We start from the raw sequence: 24,091 nt of genomic DNA on the forward strand, positions 1-24,091 counted from the left end.
TGGATACACTATTCCCTTCAGTCAATTTAGTACTCACTATTTCTACTATATATTCTCCACCTTCCTCTTGATCACGCTTCTTCATGGTGATCAGCCAAGTGTCCTCTCCTCTAGTTATCGTCAAGTTGCATTCTTTCGAGTCCCAGATGGCTTCTCCTAATGTCAGATGAGAGGTCCATCCACAGAGTGCTATTTCTGGTGGAGGTCTGATCCTCCGGATTGAGAGGGATCTCTGAACTTCTTCTTGAGTCATTATCTGGGGTGGAATGGGGATGCTAATCCTATTGTCAGTTTTTTCCGATTGTTCAGCGGGTTCCCCTCGTTTCTTCCTGCTTCCACCATACTGATTGATTGTGCTTGAGTCTGTTGTTTCTTCACCAACGTCTACTGATGTGGTTGTCATGCCATTGTCACTGTTCTCTTGTCTTTCTAACTTCAATTGTCTGTTAAGGGGACCATTCAAGAGCTGAAAAATCAATTGTGGGGAAATCCCCTTCTTCTTCAGTCTGTGGTACGCCTCCTTCTCCTCCTTCTTGTGGGGGTCCTCCTTCTCCTCCTTCTTGTGGGGTTTCTCCTTCTCCTCCGTCTTGTGGGGGTCCTCCTTCTCCTCCTTCTTGTGGGGGTCCTCCTTCTCCTCCTTCTTGTGGGGGTCCTCCTTCTCCTCCTTCTTGTGGGGGTCCTCCTTCTCCTCCTTCTTGTGGGGCTCCCTCCTCTGACCCGATTGGGCTTCCATCTGGAAAGGCATTGATTTCAGGAAAGAGTCTCTCCCATTCTGTAGGTGGTACTTCGGGGTCCCACTGTAAAGGGCTTCCGTCAAGGAGGTCTGCCACAATAGGTATGTCATTAGGAGTAGCAGGCATGTCACTCCCCCCCAACCCTGGACTCTCTGGCCCCACAGGAGTGAATATCGTTTGGTTGCAGGTTTTTTCTCCAGCATTGTCTTTCTTTCGTCCTCGTCTGGGTGCATTCGGCGGTGCATCAGTCGTATCTTGGTTTTCACTTGGTCTGCTGACTTCTTGACTCCTCCCCGGCGCCTCGATCTCTTCCGCTGCTCCTGCTCCTTCCGGGCTCCCGCCTGGTGAATCAGCATCCTCTGTGTCCTCATCTCTATGCGGTTGTCTCCTCCTCTCCGATGGGACCCTGGTGCAGTGGTTTAGATGGTACCACGTCTGACTTCCTTTCACCTGGACGGCCGTCGGTGTCGCGTTGGCCACCTCGTAGGGTCCTTCTCTCCTTGGCTGGTTCCACTTCCTCCGGAACACCCGAATGTAGACCAGATCCCCTGGTATCACTGGGAGTGGTCTCTCTGGTCCTGGCTCAGGTACCTTCTTTTTCTCCTGTGAATATATAGCTTCATGTATCTCAGTTAGATGCTGTACATATGTTTTTAATTATTTTTGCAATATATCTAAGGAGGGACCTTTGTATAGTCCTCCTAACTTTGGTACAGGCATGGGTCGACCCGTAAGCATTTCATGCGGTGATAAATGCGTGTTTCTGTTAGTTTCCATGCGGCAACTCATTAGTGCGAGCGGCAAAGCATCCACCCAATTAAGCCCTGTGGTTAAACAAATCTTTATTATCTTATTTTTCAGAGTTCCGTTAGCTCTCTCAACTAAACCTTGTGATTGCGGATGATAGACACATCCCAACCTTTGTTTCATCCTTAACCTGTTAGGGCTAGGGGGCAGTATTGACACGGCTGGATAAAAAACATACCCGATTTAATCTGGTTACCACTCCTACCCAGTCACTAGAATATGCATATACTTATTACATATGGATAGAAAACACCCTAAATTTTCTAAAACTGTTTGAATGGTGTCTGTGAGTATAACAGAACTCATTTGGCAGGCAAAACCCTGAGAGATTCCTTTACAGGAAGTGGCCTGTCTGACCATTTCTTGAACTTCTTTTCCATCTCTATCTTTTACTAAGGATCTCTGCTCTAATGTGACACTTCCTACGTCGTCCATAGGCGCTCAGAGCCCGGGAAAAAACAGAATGTCGTCATCCCAGCCCCAGGCTGAAACACATTATCGCCTTTCTCAAGTGGCCGATCAAGGGACACTGGGCTTATGCACGTGACCCCGACCGCCCCCGCCTTTGGGATTTTTTCCTCTGTTTGCCGAAAAGGAGATTCCCTGTCGGAATATTATCGCTTTTCTACGAGAAAAATGGCGTAAAAATTGATTTTAAACAGCGGTTGACATGCTTCAAAGTACGGTAATGGAATATTTAGAATTTTTTTGTCACGGATTGCGCCATGCGCGCGACCCTTCTTTACCATTTCGGATAGTGTCTGGAACGCACGAACAAAACGCCGCTATTCGGATATAAAGATGGATTATTTTGGACCAAACCAACATTTGTTATTGAAGTAGCAGTCCTGGGAGTGCATTCTGACGAAGACAACAAAAGGTAATCAAACTTTTATAATAGTAAATATGATTATGGTGAGTGCTGAACTTGCCGGGTGTCTAAATAGCGAGCCCGTGATGCCTGGGCTATGTACTTAGAATATTGCAAAATGTGCTTTCACCAAAAAGCTATTTTAAAATCGGACATATCGAGTGCATAGAGGAGGTCTGTATCTATAATTCTTAAAATAATTGTTATGCTTTTTGTGAACGTTTATCGTGAGTAATTTAGTAAAATGTTAGCGAATTCCCCGGAAGTTTAGGGGGGTATGCTAGTTCTGAACGTCACATGCTAATGTAAAAAGCTGTTTTTTGATATAAATATGAACTTGATTGAACAAAACATGCATGTATTGTATAACATAATGTCCTAGGGTTGTCATCTGATGAAGATCATCAAAGGTGAGTGCTGCATTTAGCTGTCTTCTGGGTTTTGGTGACATTATATGCTGGCTTGAAAAATGGGTGTCTGATTATTTCTGGCTTGGTACTCTGCTGACATAATCTAATGTTTTGCTTTCGTTGTAAAGCCTTTTTGAAATCGGACAGTGTGGTTAGATTAACGAGAGTCTTGTCTTTAAATAGCTGTAAAATAGTCATATGTTTGAGAAATTGAAGTAATAGGATTTTTAAGGTTTTGAAAATCGCGCCACAGGCTGCCAGTGGCTGTTACGTAGGTGGGACGAATTCGTCCCGCCTAGCCCAGAGAGGTTAAACAGCGGTTGACATGCTTCGAAGTACGGTAATGGAATATTTAGACATTTTTTGTCACGCCATGCGGCATGCGCACCACCGTGGATTACCATTCGTACAGTGTCTAGAACGCACGAACAAAACGACGCTATTTGGATATAACTATGGATTATTTGGGACCAAACCTATATTTGTTATTGAAGTAGAAGTCCTGGGAGTGCATTCTGACGAAGAACAGGAAAGGTAAGAACATTTTTCTTATAGGAAATGTTATTATGGTGAAGGCTAATCTTGCCGGGTGTCTAAATAGCTAGCCGTGATGGCTGGGCTATGTACTTAGAATATTGCAAAATGTGCTTCATCCGAAAAGCTATTTTAAAATCGGACATATCGAGTGCATAGAGGAGTAATGTATCTATAATTCTTAAAATAATTGTTATGCTTTTTGTGAACGTTTATCGTGAGTAATTTAGCAAACTGTTAGTAATTTCCCCGGAAGTTTGCGGGGGGTATGCTTTTTCTGAACGTCACATGCTAATGTAAAAAGCTGTTTTTTGATATAAATATGAACTTGATTGAACAAAACATGCATGTATTGTATAACATAATGTCCTAGGGTTGTCATCTGATGAAGATCATCAAAGGTGAGTGCTGCATTTAGCTGTCTTCTGGGTTTTGGTGACATTATATGCTGGCTTGAAAAATGGGTGTCTGATTATTTCTGGCTTGGTACTCTGCTGACATAATCTAATGTTTTGCTTTCGTTGTAAAGCCTTTTTGAAATCGGACAGTGTGGTTAGATTAACGAGAGTCGTGTCTTTAAATGGCTGTAAAATAGTCATATGTTTGAGAAATTGAAGTAATAGGATTTTTAAGGTTTTGAAAATCGCGCCACAGGCTGGCAGTGGCTGTTACGTAGGTGGGACGCAAGCGTCCCACCTAGCACATAGAGGTTAACAGTTTCATTAATTCATTGTAATTAACTTAATCATTATGACACACCCCTCTCTATTGTCATTGGTTGCACTAATTGCACTGTTCGTCTACATAACCTGGTTCAAGTATTGATGACATCACCCTGTAGAAGGCACAGTGATGCTGAAACAATGGTAAATACCCAATAAATGACTGGGAGTTTATATATGGAGTGTGGGATTCTCTTTATTTTGATAGTTTATAACTCTTATGAATGTTCCATCTTTATGTGTTTTTCAGGCAGCCTGGGAAAGAACTGAAAAAATCAAGACAGAGACACCAGAAAGACCCAAGAAGACTTGGACGCAGCATCAGAGGACAGAGAGGGATGTTCAGAACTCACTCAGTCTGGTCAGTTGGTGAGGGTAGACTTGGAGGCTGCTTACCTGACATGGAGGAAGTCCCCCCTCCTCTCCCCTAACTTCCCTATACCCCCTCCTCTCCCCTACCTTCCCTATACCCCCTCCTCTCCCCTACCTTCCCTATACCCCCCTCCTCTCCCCTACCTTCCCTATAGCCCCTCCTCTCCCCTACCTTCCCTATACCCCCCTCCTCTCCCCTACCTTCCCTATACCCCCCTCCTCTCCCCTACCTTCCCTATACCCCCTCCTCTCCCCTACCTTCCCTATACCCCCTCCTCTCCCCTACCTTCCCTATACCCCCTCCTCTCCCCTACCTTCCCTATACCCCCTCCTCTCCCCTACCTTCCCTATACCCCCCTTCCTCTGCCCTACCTTCCCTATACCCCCTCCTCTCCCCTACCTTCCCTATACCCCCCTCCTCTCCCCTACCTTCCCTATACCCCCCTCCTCTCCCCTACCTTCCCTATACCCCCCTCCTCTCCCCTACCTTCCCTATACCCCCTCCTCTCCCCTACCTTCCCTATACCCCCTCCTCTCCCCTACCTTCCCTATACCCCCTCCAACCCAAGAGGCCCTGGAGCAGCTGTGATCAGGTTAGAAGAGAATGACTCCTCAACCCAAGAGGCCCTGGAGCAGCTGTGATCAGGTTAGAAGAGAATGACTCCTCAACCCAAGAGGCCCTGGAGCAGCTGTGATCATGTTAGAAGAGAATGACTCCTCAACCCAAGAGGCCCTGGAGCAGCTGTGATCAGGTTAGAAGAGAATGACTCCTCAACCCAAGAGGCCCTGGAGCAGCTGTGATCAGGTTAGAAGAGAATGACTCCTCAACCCAAGAGGCCCTGGAGCAGCTGTTATCAGGTTAGAAGAGAATGACTCCTCAACCCAAGAGGCCCTGGAGCAGCTGTGATCAGGTTAGAAGAGAATGACTCCTCAACCCAAGAGGCCCTGGAGCAGCTGTGATTAGGTTAGAAGATAATGACTCCTCAACCCAAGAGGCCCTGGAGCAGCTGTGATCAGGTTAGAAGAGAATGACTCCTCAACCCAAGAGGCCCTGGAGCAGCTGTGATCAGGTTAGAAGAGAATGACTCCTCAACCCAAGAGGCCCTGGAGCAGCTGTGATCAGGTTAGAAGAGAATGACTCCTCAACCCAAGAGGCCCTGGAGCAGCTGTGATCAGGTTAGAAGAGAATGACTCCTCAACCCAAGAGGCCCTGGAGCAGCTGTGATTAGGTTAGAAGATAATGACTCCTCAACCCAAGAGGCCCTGGAGCAGCTGTGATCAGGTTAGAAGAGAATGACTCCTCAACCCAAGAGGCCCTGGAGCAGCTGTGATTAGGTTAGAAGATAATGACTCCTCAACCCAAGAGGCCCTGGAGCAGCTGTGATCAGGTTAGAAGAGAATGACTCCTCAACCCAAGAGGCCCTGGAGCAGCTGTGAGAGAGCAGCAGTGTTGAAGCATTTGGGGAAATTTAAAGAAGGTTTCCTGGAAAAGAGGATTGACTGTTACGTAAAGGGTCAGAGCCACTGATTGGACAAAATATTAAGGATACCTTCCTAATATTGAGTTACGCCTGGTCAGTTTGTCATGGAAAGAAAGGTGTCCTTAATGTTTTGTGTAAATTACATAATAATTATACATTTATGGATTGTTTTATGTAGCCTATTGTTTTCTATTTATTCAACCTGCCATCTACCCACCTGGGGATTGAGGGTTATGAGAGAACCCCCACATTACAAGCTTCTATTTATTCAACCTGCCATCTACCCACCTGGGGACTGAGGGTTATGAGAGAACCCCCACATCACTAGCTTCTCTTTATTCAACCTGCCATCTACCCACCTGGGGACTGAGGGTTATGAGAGAACCCCCACATCACTAGCTTCTCTTTATTCAACCTGCCATCTACCCACCTGGGGACTGAGGGTTATGAGAGAACCCCCACATCACTAGCTTCTCTTTATTCAACCTGCCATCTACCCACCTGGGGACTGAGGGTTATGAGAGAACCCCCACATCACTAGCTTCTCTTTATTCAACCTGCCATCTACCCACCTGGGGACTGAGGGTTATGAGAGAACCCCCACATCACTAGCTTGCATGTTCTGCAGCCTTGTAAAGATAAGGAGGGGACGACTGGGAGGCAGGTTGGCATTTATTGTCATGAATCTTGCCCTGGAGGCAGGTTGGCATTTATTGTCATGAATCTTGTTCTGGAGGCAGGTTGGCATTTATTGTCATGAATCTTGTCCTGGAGGCAGGTTGGCATTTATTGTCATGAATCTTGCCCTGGAGGCAGGTTGGCATTTATTGTCATGAATCTTGCCCTGGAGGCAGGTTGGCATTTATTGTCATGAATCTTGTTCTGGAGGCAGGTTGGCATTTATTGTCATGAATCTTGTCCTGGAGGCAGGTTGGCATTTATTGTCATGAATCTTGTTCTGGAGGCAGGTTGGCATTTATTGTCATGAATCTTGCCCTGGAGGCAGTTCAGCAAAATATTCACTAGCTTGCACAGGCACAAAGTAATATAATCCGATTTTAATCCTAACCTCAACCACACTGCTAATCCTTCCCTTAAATTAAGACCATAAAACAACATTTTCCACAGCCAATTCTGACTTTGCAGCTGACATATCTAGAGGAAATCGCACAGTTCTGCCTCCAGGTCAAGATTCATGACAAACGTCAACATGAGACAGGGAGAAGCAATGTAAAAATCAATAACAAAACTGTTTCCACTATTAACATGCTTTTTCTTGTTTCAAGTATGTTTTATTATGATAAGTACAATATAATCATATATACTTGTACAACTATGGAGCGTATGTCCACATATAATTGTACAATTTGTTTTTCCAACATAAAAGACAAGAAATGATCACATTGGTATTTTAACAGTGTTATTGTAAGAGTTTAAATGTTTAAACAGAGGATACATCTAAAACAGGATAAAACAAGTGCAGTATGTTCTGAGAATGTTACTGTTTGTCCAGTGTGTGTGTGTGTGTGTTTGTCCAGTGTGTGTGTGTGTGTGTGTGTTTGTCCAGTGTGTGTGTGTGTGTGTGTTTGTCCAGTGTGTGTGTGTGTGTGTGTGTCCAGTGTGTGTGTGTGTGTGTGTGTGTGTGTGTGTGTGTCCAGTGTGTGTGTGTGTGTCCAGTGTGTGTGTGTGTGTCCAGTGTGTGTGTGTGTGTGTCCAGTGTGTGTGTGTGTGTGTCCAGTGTGTGTGTGTGTCCAGTGTGTGTGTGTGAGTCCAGTGTGTGTGTGTGTTTGTCCAGTGTGTGTGTGTGTTTGTCCAGTGTGTGTGTGTGTGTGTTTGTCCAGTGTGTGTGTGTGTGTGTGTGTTTGTCCAGTGTGTGTGTGTGTGTGTGTTTGTCCAGTGTGTGTCCAGTGTGTGTGTGTGTGTGTCCAGTGTGTGTGTGTGTGTGTCCAGTGTGTGTGTGTGTGTCCAGTGTGTGTGTGTGTGTCCAGTGTGTGTGTGTGTGTCCAGTGTGTGTGTGTGTGTGTCCAGTGTGTGTGTGTGTGTCCAGTGTGTGTGTGTGTGTGTCCAGTGTGTGTGTGTGTGTCCAGTGTGTGTGTGTGTGTGTCCAGTGTGTGTGTGTGTGTGTCCAGTGTGTGTGTGTGTGTGTCCAGTGTGTGTGTGTGTGTGTCCAGTGTGTGTGTGTGTCCAGTGTGTGTGTGTGAGTCCAGTGTGTGTGTGTGTGTGTTTGTCTAGTGTGTGTGTCCAGTGTGTGTGTGTCTGTGTGTATCCAGTGTTTGTGTGTGTGTGTGTCCAGTGTGTGTGTTTGTCCACTTTGTTTGTCCAGTGTGTGTGTGTGTGTGTGTCCAGTGTGTGTGTGTGTGTGTATTTTTGTTTGACCAGTGTGTGTGTGTGTGTGTGTGTGTGTGTGTGTGTGTGTGTGTGTCCAGTGTGTGTGTGTGTGTGTGTGTGTGTGTGTGTCCAGTGTGTGTGTGTGTATGTGTGTGAGTCTGTGTGTGTTTTCGTTTGTCCAGTGTGCGTGTGTCCAGAATGTGTTTGTGTGTGTTTGTTCAGTGTGTGTGTTGAGTGTGTGTGTCCATTTTGTGTCCAGTTTGTGTGTGTTCAGTGTGTGTTCAGTGTGTGTTCAGTGTGTGTGTGTGTGTGTGTGTGTGTGTGTGTGTGTGTCCAGTGTGTGTGTGTGTGTGTCCAGTGTGTGTGTGTGTGTGCCCAGTTTGTGTGTCCAGTGTGTGTGTTTGTGTGTGTGTGTGTTTGTGTGTGTGTCCAGTGTGTGTGTGTTTGTGTGTGTGTGTGTGTTTTTGTGTGTGTGTGTGTGTGTGTGTGTGTGTGTGTGTGTGTGTGTGTGTGTGTGTTTGTCCAGTGTGTGTGTGTGTGTGTGTGTGTGTGTGTGTGTTTGTCCAGTGTGTGTGTGTGTGTGTTTGTCCAGTGTGTGTGTGTGTGTGTGTGTGTGTGTGTGTTTGTTTTTGTCCAGTGTGTGTGTGTTTGTCCAGTGTGTGTGTGTGTGTGTGTGTTTGTCCAGTGTGTGTGTGTGTGTGTTTGTCCAGTGTGTGTGTGTGTTTGTCCAGTGTGTGTGTGTGTTTGTCCAGTGTGTGTGTGTGTGTGTTTGTCCAGTGTGTGTGTGTGTGTGTGTGTGTTTGTCCAGTGTTTGCGTGTGTGTGTCCAGTGTGTGTGTGTGTGTGTCCAGTGTGTGTGTGTGTGTGTCCAGTGTGTGTGTGTGTGTGTGTCCAGTGTGTGTGTGTGTGTGTGTCCAGTGTGTGTGAGTCCAGTGTGTGTGAGTCCAGTGTGTGTGTGTGTGTGAGTCCAGTGTGTGTGTGTTTGTCCAGTGTGTGTGTGTGTTTGTCCAGTGTGTGTGTGTGTGTGTGTGTGTGTGTTTGTCCAGTGTGTTTGTGTGTGTGTTTGTCCAGTGTGTGTGTGTGTGTGTTTGTCCAGTGTGTGTGTGTGTGTGTGTGTGTGTTTGTCCAGTGTGTGTGTGTGTGTGTCCAGTGTGTGTGTGTGTGTGTGTGTGTCCAGTGTGTGTGTGTGTGTGTGTGTGTCCAGTGTGTGTGTGTGTGTCCAGTGTGTGTGTGTGTGTCCAGTGTGTGTGTGTGTGTCCAGTGTGTGTGTGTGTGTGTCCAGTGTGTGTGTGTGTGTGTCCAGTGTGTGTGTGTGTTTGTCTAGTGTGTGTGTCCAGTGTGTGTGTGTCTGTGTGTATCCAGTGTTTGTGTGAGTGTGTGTCCAGTGTGTGTGTTTGTCCACTTTGTTTGTCCAGTGTGTGTGTGTGTGTGTGTCCAGTGTGTGTGTGTGTGTGTGTGTGTGTATTTTTGTTTGACCAGTGTGTGTGTGTGTGTGTGTGTGTGTGTGTGTGTGTGTGTGTGTCCAGTGTGTGTGTGTGTGTGTGTGTGTGTGTGTGTGTCCAGTGTGTGTATGTGTGTGAGTGTGTGTGTGTTTTCGTTTGTCCAGTGTGCGTGTGTCCAGAATGTGTTTGTGTGTGTTTGTTCAGTGTGTGTGTTGAGTGTGTGTGTCCATTTTGTGTCCAGTTTGTGTGTGTTCAGTGTGTGTTCAGTGTGTGTTCAGTGTGTGTGTGTGTGTGTGTGTGTGTGTGTGTCCAGTGTGTGTGTGTGTCCAGTGTGTGTGTGCCCAGTTTGTGTGTCCAGTGTGTGTGTGTGTGTTTGTGTGTGTGTGTTTGTGTGTGTGTCCAGTGTGTGTGTGTTTGTCCAGTGTGTGTGTGTGTGTGTTTGTCCAGTGTGTGTGTGTGTGTGGTGTGTGTGTGTGTGTGTGTGTGTGTGTGTGTGTGTGTGTGTGTGTGTGTGTGTGTGTGTGTGTGTGTCCAGTTATTATTTCAGGGACACTGAAGAGCCAACAGAATAAACCCAAAACCCTGGATAGAGGGGCTCAGTGAATGTGGAGGTGAATGTGATCAGGTGGGTCAGTGTGTCAGAGGAGGCTCTATAGAAGGACAGAGTGCCGGCTGACCAGTCCAGATACACTCCTACTCTGTGGGAGCTGGAGGAGGGGACATCTATGGTAGTGGAGTTATTATTGTGACAGGCAGAGTAACTGTTGTCATAGCAGAACAGACTCCAGGACTTGTCATTGGATCCAAGACAACAGTACTTAACCACTCCTCTCCTGTTGATTCCTTTATATGTCACTCCTATAACAGCCCCCCCACTCCACTCAACCTCCCCTCTCCCACTCCACTCTACCTCCCAGTAACAGCGCCCAGTCAAACCCTCTCCACACAGCACCTGTCTCCAGTCCTCAAATCTCTCTGGGTGATCAGGATACGGCTGCTTCTCTCTCCTACATGTCACCTTTCTGTTCTCCTCAGACAGAGAGAGGTGTCTGTTTACTGTGTTTAGGTCCAGTGTGAGATCACAGACATCTGATGGATGAAACCAGATACAATATTAGAAATCATCATCATTCACATTAGAATGTTAACTCACTTTTCACTAATTCATTTAATGTAGATGTTTCTAGGTATCAAAAGGAGCAGTTAAGGTAACTTGAGACTTGTTGAATGATCACATGTTATACTGTTCCGGAACTCCAATTTGAGCAGCAGCAGCTGAAAAATGAGCTCCTACAAATATTGAAATTTACATGGTTTTTAGAGTGAAGTACATCGGAAAAAAGCAAAAGAAAACTGCAAGACTGAATAGGAGAAAAAACAAGCAACAAACAAAGAAGATAGGCTTTTGAAAAATAACTATTTTTCATAAAATTGTAGTTATCTTAGCAAGCTGAATTGTTTACCAGTTGCTAAGCAGTTGCTAGGGACTCTTTTGGAAGAAGCTAGCTAGCTAACGAAGAACAACAAAGAATATCTAGTTAACAGAAGAAAAGAAAGAGAAAATCAGGACAGAAGAAAAAGGATATCAAAGTGAAACAGTTCTCTAAAGACACAGGAGACAATAATACAAGAAACAACACTTCTGTAGCTTGTCAACTATGTGTCTGTCTATCCCTGTTCTCTCCTCTCTGCACAGGCCATACAAACGCTTCACACCGCGTGGCCGCTGCCACTCTAACCTGGTGGTCCCAGCGTGCACGACCCGCGTGGAGTTCCAGGTCTCCGGCAGCCTCTGGAACTGCCGGTCTGCGGCCAACAAGGCTGAGTTCATCTCAGCCTATGTTACCCTCCAGTCCCTAGACTTCCTGGCGCTGACGGGAACATGGATTACCACAGATAACACTGCTACTCCTACTGCTCTCTCTTCGTCTGCCCACGTGTTCTCGCATACCCCGAGAGCATCGAGCCAGCAGGGTGGTGGCACTGGAATCCTCATCTCTCCCAAGTGGACATTCTCTCTTTCTCCCCTGACCCATCTGTCTATCTCCTCATTTGAATTCCATGCTGTCACAGTTACCAGCCCTTTCAAGCTTAACATCCTTATCATTTATCGCCCTCCAGGTTCCCTTGGAGAGTTCATCAATGAGCTTGACGCCTTGATAAGTTCCTTTCCTGAGGATGGCTCACCTCTCACAGTTCTGGGTGACTTTAACCTGTTGGGTCTAGGGGGCAGCATTTGCACGTCTGGATAAAAAAAATGTACCCGATTTAATCTGGTTACTAATCCTACCCAGTAACTAGAATATGCATATACTTATTATATATGGATAGAAAACACTCTAAAGTTTCCAAAACTGTTTGAATGGTGTCTGTGAGTATAACAGAACTCATTTGGCAGGCAAAACCCTGAGACATTTTCTGACAGGAAGTGGATACCTGATGTGTTGTATTGATTTTAAACCTATCCCATTGAAAAACACAGGGTTTTAGGAATATTTTGGCACTTCCTATTGCTTCCACTAGATGTCACCAGCCTTTACAAAGTGTTTTGAGTCTTCTGGAGGGAGATCTGACCGAACAAGAGCCATGGAACGGTGATGTCCCATTAGACACCTGGCGCGCTACTTCATGTTGGGTACCCTCGTTCCAATACGTTATAAAAGGCTATGCATTCGTCCACCTTGAATATTATTCATGTTCTGGTTAAAAAAGGCCCTAATGATTTATGCTATACAACGTTTGACATGTTTGAACGAACGGAAATATATTTTTTCCCCTCGTTCATGACGAGAAGTCCGGCTGGCTTACATCATGTGCTAACGAGACGGAGATTTTTGGACATAAATGATGAGCTTTTTTGAACAAAACTACATTCGTTATGGACCTGTGATACCTGGAAGTGACATCTGATGAAGAGAATCAAAGGTAATGGATTATTTACATAGTATTTTCGATTTTAGATCTCCCCAACATGACGTCTAGTCTGTATCGCAACGCGTATTTTTCTGGGCACAGTGCTCAGATTATTGCAAAGTGTGATTTCCCAGTAAGGTTATTTTTAAATCTGGCAAGTTGATTGCGTTCAAAAGATGTAAATCTATAATTCTTTAAATGACAATATAATATTTTACCAATGTTTTCTAATTTTAATTATTTAATTTGTGACGCTGACTTGACTGCCGGTTATTGGAGGGAAACGATTTCCTCAACATCAATGCCATAGTAAAACGCTGTTTTTGTATATAAATATGAACTTGATAGAACTAAAAATGCATGCATTGTCTAACATAATGTCCTAGGAGTGTCATCTGATGGAGATTGTAAAAGGTTAGTGTATCATTTTAGCTGGTTTTATGGTTTTGGTGACCCTGTCTTTGACTTGACAAAACATTACACACAACTCTTGTAAATGTACTGTCCTAACATACTCTAAATTTATGCTTTCGCCGTAAAACCTTTTTGAAATCGTAAAACGTGGTTAGATTAAGGAGATGTTTATCTTTCAAATGGTGTAACATAGTTGTATTTTTGAAAAATTTGAATTTTGACATTTATTTGGATTCAAATTTGCCGCTCTTGAAATGCACCTGCTGTTGATGGAGTGCACCACAGGTGGCACGCTAGCGTCCCACCTAGCCCCAAGAGGTTAACCTCCCCACGTCTACCTTTGACTCATTCCTCTCTGCCTCCTTCTTTCCACTCCTCTCCTCTTTTGACCTCACCCTCTCACCTTCCCCCCCTACTCACAAGGCAGGCAATACGCTTGACCTCATCTTTACTAGATGCTGTTCTTCCACTAATCTCATTGCAACTCCCCTCCAAATCTCCGACCACTACCTTGTATCCATTTCCCTCTTGCTCTCATCCAACACTTCTCACTCTGCCCCTACTCGGATGGTATTGCGCCGTCCCAACCTTCGCTCTCTCTCTCCCGCTACTCTCTCCTCTTCCATCCTATCATCTCTTCCCTCTGCTCAAACCTTCTCCAACCTATCTCCTGATTCTGCCTCCTCAGCGAGAGTTGCACCCCTTCTGAAAAAACCTACACTCGATCCCTCCGATGTCAACAACTACAGACCAGTATCCCTTCTTTCTTTTCTCTCCAAAACTCTTGAACGTGCCGTCCTTGGCCAGCTCTCCTGCTATCTCTCTCAGAATGACCTTCTTGATCCTAATCAGTCAGGTTTCAAGACTGGGCATTCAACTGAGACTGCTCTTCTCTGTGTCACGGAGGCTCTCCGCACTGCTAAAGCTAACTCTCTCTCCTCTGCTCTCATCCTTCTAGACCTATCTGCTGCCGTTGATACTGTGAACCATCAGATCCTCCTCTCCACCCTCTCCGAGTTGGGCATCTCGGGCGCGGCCCACGCTTGGATTGCGTCCTACCTGACAGGTCGCTCCTACCAGGTGGCATGGCGAGAATCTGTCTCCGCACCATGCGCTCTCACCACTGGTGTCCCCCAGGGCTCTGTTCTAGGCCCTCTCCTATTCTCGCTATACACCAAGTCACTTGGCTCTGTCATATCCTCACATGGTCTCTCCTATCATTGCTATGCAGACGACACACAATTAATCTTCTCCTTTCCCCCTTCTGATAACCAGGTGGCGAATCGCATCTCTGCATGTCTGTCAGACATATCAGTGTGGATGACGGATCACCAGCTCAAGCTGAACCTCGGCAAGACGGAGCTGCTCTTCCTCCCGGGGAAGGACTGCCCGTTCCATGATCTCGCCATCACGGTTGACAACTCCCTTGTGTCCTCCTCCCAGAGTGCTAAGAACCTTGGTGTGATCCTGGACAACACCCTGTCGTTCTCCACTAACATCAAGGCGGTGACCCGATCCTGTAGGTTCATGCTCTACAACATTCGTAGAGTACGACCCTGCCTCACACAGGAAGCCGGCGCAGGTCCTAATCCAGGCACTTGTCATCTCCCGTCTGGATTACTGCAACTCGCTGTTGGCTGGGCTCCCTGCCTGTGCCATTAAACCCCTACAACTCATCCAGAACGCCGCAGCCCGTCTGGTGCTCAAACCTTCCCAAGTTTCTCTCACGTCACCCCGCTCCTCCGCTCTCTCCACTGGCTTCCAGTTGAAGCTCGCATCCGCTACAAGACCATGGTGATTGCCTACGGAGCTGTGAAGGGAACGGCACCTCCATACCTTCAGGCTCTGATCAGGCCCTACACCCAAACAAGGGCACTGCGTTCATCCACCACTGGCCTGCTCGCCTCCCTACCTCTGAGGAAGCACAGTTCCCGCTCAGCCCAGTTTAAACTGTTCGCTGCTCTGGCACCCCCAATGGTGGAACAAGCTCCCTCACGACGCCAGGACCAGCGGAGTCAATCACCACCTTCCGGAGACACCTGAAACCCCACCTCTTTAAGGAATACCTAGGATAGGATAAAGTAATCCTTCTAACCCCCCCCCCCCCCTTAAAAGATGTAGATGCACTATTGTAAAGTGGTTGTTCCACTGGATATCATAAGGTGAATGCACCATTTTGTAAGTCGCTCTGGATAAGAGCGTCTGCTAAATGACTTAAATGTAAATGTAAATGTAATACTGTATGGTAATATAAAAACACACTTATTCACATTAATTACACACACACACACACACACACACACACACAACCACACACACACACACACACACACATATAAACTCTTTGTAAACGTTGGTGTCCCTAGCGACTACATCAAGTCTGTGTCACGCCCTGACCTTAGAGATCCTTTTATGTCTCTATTTTGGTTGGTCAGGGTGTGGGTTGGGGTGGGCATTCTATGTCCCTTTTTCTATGTTTGGTATTTCTTTGTTTTGGCCGGGTATGGCTCTCAATCAGGGACAGCTGTATATCGTTGTTGCTGATTGGGAGCCATACTTAGGCAGCCTGTTTTCCTTTGGGTTTTGTGGGTAGATGTTATTTTCTGTTTAGTTAATGTTCCTGACAGAACTGTTTAGCTGTTGCACTTTATTTTTTTGTTCATTCAAATAAGTTTCATGATGAGCACTAAACATGCTGCGCCTTGGTCCAATCCTTACGACACCCGTTACAGCCTGTGACTCAAACTCGTTGGTTACAATGCAGTTTGTTTTGGTTGTGTTTTGGGTTATATTTTGCTCATCAATAAAATGGTGGATGATGACTGGAGTAATTTTCTGTCTAAGTGATTTGGTAACATGTTTCTAAACACTACTAAATTAATCCTGATGATATCATGATTAAGAAAAATCATGAATGAATCATGAATAATAATGAGTGTGAAAGTTACAGAGGCTACAACAAAACACGCTAACCTCTCACCATTACCAATAACAGAGGCTACAACAAAACATGCTAACCTCTCACCATTACCAATAACAGAGGATACAACAAAACATGCTAACCTCTCACCATTACCAATAACAGAGGATACAACAAAACATGCTAACCTCTCACCATTACCAATAACAGAGGCTACAACAAAACATGCTAACCTCTCACCATTACCAATGTATTTATTTATAAGCACCTCACATTGTGGTTACTCACTACTTGGTGGATATTCCCTCAGCGAAGTATGGCAGTTCCATGCTGGTTTCCTCACCAAGTCCAAGGCAAGCACAGCTACCCATGCAGACAGTACTCCTTAGCCGTAACCGATATCCCCATGGCAACACGAACTCTTTAAGCTTCCCAAGCAATTATCTCCCGAGTTGGTGACACGATGCTAGGCTAACCTCAATGCTGGCTAATACCTCCACAACGAGACGGTAGATTCAGTCTTTACTAAGTTTTAACTAAATTATAACAACTCTTTTATTAAATAAAACATGTATTTCCCTTCATGTCTTAGTAGCTATGGGTTTTGTTGTAGTTCTGTCGTCTTCTTTTATAATTTTTCTTCACCAACCGTCCTGAGGTAAAACGTCCATCCTTTCATCAACGTCTTTTTCCCTCCCGTTAACCAGGTCAACTCCCATTGGCCACAACTTAACAAGCGACCTTATTGGTCAAAACTTAAACTTCAAAGTAAAACAAACTATTCACTTATACATTAAATAAATATTTCTTCAAAAAGCATAATGCATTAACAACATTACAGTTTAGGAGCAATTCAATCATCTTAAATATAATACCAATTAATTATAACAAATAAACTCAATACTTGGTTCAAACAAGGGTATTACACAAACATACAGTCAATAATACAGTAGAAAAATAAGTCTATATACAATGTGAGCAAATTAAGTGAAATAAGGGAGGTAAAGGCAAAAAAAGGCCATGGTGGCAAAGTAAATACAATATAGCAAGTAAAACACTGGAATGGTAGATATGCAGTGGAAGAAAGTGCAAAGTAGAAATAATGGGGTGCAAAGGAGCTAAATAAATAAATAAATACAGTAGGGGAAGAAGTAGTTGGGCTAAGTTATAGATGGGCTATGTACAGGTGCAGTAATCTGTGAGCTGCTCTGACAGCTGGTGCTTAAAGCTAGTGAGGGAGATAAGTGTTTCCAGTTTTAGAGATTTTTGTAGTTCGTTCCAGTCATTGGCAGCAGAGAACTGGAAGAAGTGGCGGCCAAAGGAGGTGTTGGCTTTGGGGGTGACCAGAGAGATATACCTGCTGGAGCGCGTGCTACAGGTGGGTGCTGCTATGATGACCAGTGAGCTGAGATAAGGGGGGACTTTACCTAGCAGGGTCTTGTAGATGACCTGGAGCCAGTGGGTTTGGCGACGAGTATGAAGCGAGGGTCAACCAACGAGAGCGTACAGGTCGCAGTGGTGGGTAGTATATGGGGCTTTGGTGACAAAACGAATGGCACTGTGATAGACTGCATCCAATTTATTGAGTAGGGTATTGGAGGCTATTTTGTAAATGACATCGCAGAAGTCGAGGATCGGTAGGATGGTCAGTTTTATAAGGGTATGTTTGGCAGCATGAGTGAAGGATGCTATGTTGCGAAATAGGAAGCCAATTCTAGATTTATTTTTGGATTGGAGATGCTTATAGTGAGTCTGGAAGGAGAGTTTACAGTCTAACCAGACACCTAGGTATTTGTAGTTGTCCACATATTCTAAGTCAGAACCTTCCAGAGTAGTGATGCTGGACAGGCGTGCAGGTGCAGGCAGCGATCGGTTGAAGAGCATGCATTTAGTTTTACTTGTATTTAAGAGCAGTTGGTGGCCACGGAAGGAGAGCTGTATGGCATTGAAGCTCGTCTAGAGGTTAGTTAACACCGTGTCCAAAGAAGGGCCAGAAGTATACAGAATAACACCAATAACAGAGGGGGTCTGATCTTTGTGCCTCTGTAAATTTCTCATTATTCACGATTCATTCATGATTATTCATAATCATGGTAGCATCCACATGAATGTAGAAGTGTTCAGAAACATCTTCTATTCTTACTGACAATACAAGTAAAGTGACTCCAAAATGACAGGACATTATTCACCAATCAGTTTCTATTTGGAAAAACATCATCCAAAACACAACCAAAACAAACTGAAAAATGAATTCAACAAGTTTGTAGAATCACAAGCTTGATGTAATCACTGCAGGCATGGAACATGGGACTAAATACTAAACTTATGACTACTTTAATACAATATAAGTGAATTTGTCCAAATAATTAAGACTTCTTCAAATGGGAGAACTACGTACAGAAAGTGCTTTAATTTCTAAATGGTAAAACAGATATGTATGAAAATACCCTCAAATAAAAGGTGACATTCTGTACTGTCACCTAATATGAAACATCTCAAATCCAAAAGGCTGGAGCATAGCACCACATTTAAAACTGTAAGCTTCACTGTCCAAACACATATGGTGTGGACTATGTGTGTCTGGTAAACACATGTGGATCTGGTGAACAGTTATCACTTGTTGACCAACTACAGGAATACTGACCTCAGAGTCTCCAGTTTACAGTGGGGATTCCCCAGTCCAGCAGAGAGCAGCTTCACTCCTGAATCCTTCAGGTCATTGTTACTCAGGTCCAGCTCTCTCAGGTGTGAGGGGTTTGACCTCAGAGCTGAGACCAGAGAAGCACAGCCTTCCTCTGTGACTAGACAGCCTGACAGCCTGCAAAGAGTCAAATCAAATTAAAATCACACTGCTATGCTTTGGTGGTGAAAATAGTGGCAGTATAATTTTTCAACATTTTTCAGATATCAGTGTCCTGAAACCTGCCATATCTATTCGTAAATTAATGTATCATCATTAAAAATGACAAATGATCAAAGTATTGCCTGCAGATAGAAACATGTATAGTACAAATATTTGAGTAGACTGCCCAGACCAGTTTAAAATCAATATCAGTCAAAAGACAGACAGTGAGGTATCAGATTTAGATTGTATTGAGTATACAGTCCACACATATCTATTTTGACAGTGAAGATAACATTTTAAATGTGGCTCTGTACTCCAACATTTTGGATTTCAGATCAAATGTTTCATATGAGGTGACAGTATATAATGTCACCTTTTATTTGAGGGTATTTTAATACATACAGTTGAAGTCAGAAGTTTACATACACCTTAGCCAAATACATTTAAACTCCATTTTTACAATTCCTGACATTTAATCCTAGTAAAAGTCCCCTGTCTTAAGTCAGTTAGGATCACCACTTTATTTTAAGAATGTGAAATGTTAGAATAATAGTAGAGAGAATGATTAATTTCAGCTTTTATTTCTTTCATCACATTCCCAGTGGGTCAGAAGTTTACATACACTCAATTAGTATTTGGTAGCATTGCCTTTAAATGGTTTAACTTGGGTTAAACGTTTCGGGTAGCCTTCTACAAGCTTCCCACAATAAGTTGGGTGAATTTTGGCCCATTCCTCCTGAAAGAGCTGGTGTAACTGAGTCAGGTTTGTAGGCCTCTTGCTCGCACACGCTTTTTCAGTTCTGCCCACAAATTTTCTATAGGATTGAGGTCAAGGTTTTGTGATGGCCACTCCAATACCTTGACTTTGTTGTCCTTAATCCATTTTGCCACAACTTTGGAAGTATGCTTGGGGTCATTGTCCATTTGGAAGACCCATTTGTGACCAAGCTTTAACTTCCTGACTGATGTCTCGAGATGTTGCTTCAATATATCCACAATTTTCCTGCCTCATGATGCCATCTATTTTGTGAAGTGCGCCAGTCCCTCCTGCAGCAAAGCACCCCCACAACATGATGCTGCCACCGCCGTGCTTCACAGTTGGGATGGTATGATGGCTGTGTGGTCCCATGGTGTTTAGACTTGCGTACTATTGATTTAACGTGTTACCTTCAGGCGTTTGGAAATTGCTCCCAAGGATGAAGCAGACTTGTGGAGGTCTACAATTTTTTTTCTGAGATTTTGGCTGATTCCTTTTCATTTTCCCATGATGTCAAGCAAAGAGGCACTGAGTTTGAAGGTAGGCCTTGAAATACATCCAAATTATGTCAATTAGTCTATCAGATGCTTCTAAAGCCATGACATAATTTTCTGGAATTTTCCAAGCTGTTTAAAGGCACAGTCAACTTAGTGTATGTAAACTTCTGACCCACTGGAATTGTGATACAGTGAATTATAAGTGAAATAATCTGTCTGTAATCAATTGTTTCAAAAATTACTTGTGTCATGCACAAAGTAGATGTCCTAAACGACTTGCCAAAACTATATAGTTTGTTAACAAGAAATTTGTGGAGAGGTTCAAAAACACGTTTTAATAACTCCAACCTAAGTGTATGTACACTTCCGACTTCAACTGTATGTGATTGACGATTAAAAATTAAATTCTGATGATGCCATGATTAAGAAAAATCATGAATAAATCATGAATCAGAATGAGTGAGAAAGTTACAGAGGCCACAACAGAACATGCTAACCTCTCACCATTACCAATAACAGAGGCTACAACAAAACATGCTAACCTCTCACCATTACCAATACCAGAGGCTACAACAAAACATGCTAACCTCTCACCATTACCAATAACAGAGGATACAACAAAACATGCTAACCTCTCACCATTACCAATAACAGAGGATACAACAAAACATGCTAACCTCTCACCATTACCAATAACAGAGTCTACAACAAAACAGCTAACCTCTCACCATTACCAATAACAGAGGCTACAACAAAACATGCTAACCTCTCACTATTACCAATAACAGAGGCTACAACAAAACATGCTAACCTCTCACCATTACCAATAACAGAGGATACAACAAAACATGCTAACCTCTCACCATTACCAATAACAGAGGCTACAACAAAATATGCTAACCTCTCACCATTACCAATAACAGAGGCTACAACAAAACATGCTAACCTCTCACCATTACCAATAACAGAGGCTACAACAAAACATGCTAACCTCTCACCATTACCAATAACAGAGGATACAACAAAACATGCTAACCTCTCACAATTACCAATAACAGAGGGGGTTTGATCTTTGTTAGTAGAATCACAAGCTTGATGTAATCACTGCAGGTGTCAGGAATCCCGCTTCCTGAGTCTGTTTCTGCCTGAGCTGACTGTTTTCTGTTTGGAGTCTAAGGGTGCGTTCAGAAACCTATCTGGTTGCTAGGCAACGAAGTTAGGCGGGAGATCTAGTGATATTATTACCCTGTCTGGTTGCCAGGCGACGAAGTTAGGCGGGAGATCTAGTGATTACCCTACACCTGCATCTCATCAACCTTCTGCACACCTGGTCCTGATCATCACCTCTTCATAAGCCCTGAGCTGACATCCATTCCCTGCTGGATCGTTAGCAACGAACAGCCTCATGTTTCCTGAGCTAGTCTTGTTGTTTTGTTCTTGTTACTGGTTACTCCCCCCCCCCGTTTACTCTGTCTACAGTCATCCTCCCGGAACATTCAACTCCCTTGCCTGGCCGTCGGTGGATACAGTGACGTCATTGAATCCTCCCATCTACTCTCATCAACTCACCTCCGCTTCGTCTCCTGGATCACTCAAATTACACATCAAGACTACCAATAAATACTCACCTTCATTTTACTCACCTTGTCCTGGTCTGCTTCTGGGTTCTGTCTTAGAGAAACGTGACAGCAGGCATGGAATATGGGACAACATGCTAAACTTATGACTACTTTAATACACTATAAGTAATATGTCCGAATAATTACGACTTTTTCAAATGGGAGAACTACATGCATAAAGTACTTTCATATCTGATAATACTGACCTCAGAGTCTCCAGTTTACAGTGGGGATTCCCCAGTCCAGCAGAGAGCAGCTTCACTCCTGAATCCTTCAGGTCATTGTTACTCAGATCCAGCTCTCTCAGGTGTGAGGGGTTTGACCTCAGAGCTGAGACCAGAGAATCACAGCCTTCCTCTGTGGCTCCACAGCCTGACAGCCTGCAAAAAGTCAAATCATTTTAAAAGCACACAGCTAGTCTTTGGTGGTGAAAATAGTGGCAGTATATTTTTTCAACATATTTAGATATATCAGTGTCCTGAAACCTTCCATATCTACTCATAAATTAATGTATCATAATATAAATTACAGATTATCAAAGTTTTGCCTGCAGATAGAAACATGTATAATACAAATATTTGAGTAGACTACCAGACCAGTTTAAAAATCAGTATCAGTCAAAAGACAGACAGTGAGGTATCAGATTTAGATTGTATTGAGTATACAGTCCACACCATATCTATTTTGACAGTGAAGATAACATTTTAAATGTGGCTTTAAACTCCAACATTGTGGATTTCAGATCAAATGTTTCATATGAGGTGACAGTATATAATGTCACCTTTTATTTGAGGATATTTTCACACATATCTGTTTCACCATTTAGAAAAATAAAAGCACGTTATGTATCTAGTCCCCCTATTTAACCTCTCTAGGGTAGGTGGCACCAAATCGTCCCACCTACGCAACAGCCAGTCTAATCCCGTGGCGCGATATTCAAATACCTTAAAAATGCTATTACTTCAATTTCTCAAACATGTAACTATTTTACACCATTTTAAAGACAAGACTCTCCTTTATCTAACCACACTGTCCGATTTCAAAATGGCTTTACAACGAAAGCAAAACATTAGATTATGTCAGCAGAGTACCAAGCCAGAAATAATCAGACACCCATTTTTCAAGCTAGCATATAATGTCACAAAAACCCAGAAGATAGCTAAATGCAGCACTAACCTTTGATGATCTTCATCAGATGACAACCCAAGGACATTATGTTATACAATACATGCATGTTTTGTTCAATCAAGTTCATATTTATATCAAAAAACAGCTTTTTACATTAGCATGTGACGTTCAGAACTAGCAAACTTCCGGGGAATTTACTAACAATTTTCTAAATTACTCACGATAAACGTTAACAAAAAGCATAACAATTATTTTAAGAATTATAGATACAGAACTCCTCTATGCACTCGATATGTCCGATTTTAAAATAGCTTTTTGGTGAAAGCACATTTTGCAATATTCTAAGTACATAGCCCAGCCATCACGGGCTAGCTATTTAGACACCCAGCAAGTTTAGCCTTCACCAAAATCAGATTTACTATAACAAAAATGTTATTACTTTTGTTGTCTTCGTCAGAATGCACTCCCAGGACTGCTACTTCAATAACAAATGTTGGTTTGGTCCCAAATAATCCATCGTTATATCCAAACAGCGGCGTTTTGTTCGTGCGTTCTAGACACTATCCGAAATGGTAAATCAGGGTTACGAGCATGGCGCATTTCGTGACAAAAAAATTCTAAATATTCCATTACCGTACTTCGAAGCATGACAACCGCTGTTTAAAATCAATTTTTATGCAATTTATCTCGTAAAAAGCGATAATATTCCGACCGGGAATCTGCGTTTCGGTAAATAGAGGAAAAAAAAGAAAGACGGGGGCGACCAGTGCACGCGCCTAAGCCCACTGTCCCCTGATCGGCCGCTTGACAAAGGCGATAATGTGTTTCACCCTGGGGCTGGAATGACGACATTCAGCTTTTTCCCGGGCTCTGAGTGCCTATGGGAGCCGTGGGAAGTGTCACGTTACCGCAGAGATCCTTTGTTTTGGAAAGAGATGTCAAAGAAAGCCAATAAATGGTCAGACAGGCCACTCCCTGTAAAGGAATCTCTCAGGTTTTTGCCTGCCATATGAGTTCTGTTATACTCACAGACACCATTCAAACAGTTTTAGAAACTTTAGGGTGTTTTCTATCCATATCTAATAAGTATATGCATATTCTAGTTACTGGGTAGGAGTAGTAACCAGATTAAATCGGGTACGTTTTTTATCCGGTGGTGTAAATACTGCCCCCTAGCCCTAAGAGGTTATAGAAGTCATAAGTATTCTGACCAATTCACTCATAGTGTATTAAATTAGTCAAAAGTTTAGTATTTGGTCCCATATTCTTTGACTGCAATGACTACATCAAGCCTGTGA

General features: G+C 43.7%; 2 protein-coding genes across 2 annotated transcripts in view; both read right to left on the bottom strand.

Moving 5' to 3' along the window:
* LOC145875823 (uncharacterized) overlaps nt 1-24,091 on the bottom strand; it is a 369,621-nt gene that overhangs the window by 339,014 nt on the left and 6,516 nt on the right. Inside the window, exons 4-5 of the mRNA XM_082971629.1 lie at nt 21,872-22,045; nt 18,592-18,765 (exon numbers count right to left, since the gene is read on the bottom strand). Coding sequence (XP_082827755.1) covers nt 18,592-18,765; nt 21,872-22,045 — 348 coding nt within the window. The remainder of the gene's footprint in view (nt 1-18,591; nt 18,766-21,871; nt 22,046-24,091) is intronic.
* Nucleotides 9,737-10,814, bottom strand: LOC145875820 (stonustoxin subunit beta-like; the record flags this gene model as incomplete). The annotated part of the gene is made up of 1 exon (XM_082971626.1): nt 9,737-10,814. A coding segment is annotated over one exon (576 nt), but the record flags the coding sequence as incomplete, so codon positions are not given.

Source organism: Salmo salar, unplaced genomic scaffold (assembly GCF_965601325.2).
Source record: "Salmo salar unplaced genomic scaffold, fSalSal1 ptg000360l, whole genome shotgun sequence".
NCBI lineage: Eukaryota > Metazoa > Chordata > Actinopteri > Salmoniformes > Salmonidae > Salmo > Salmo salar.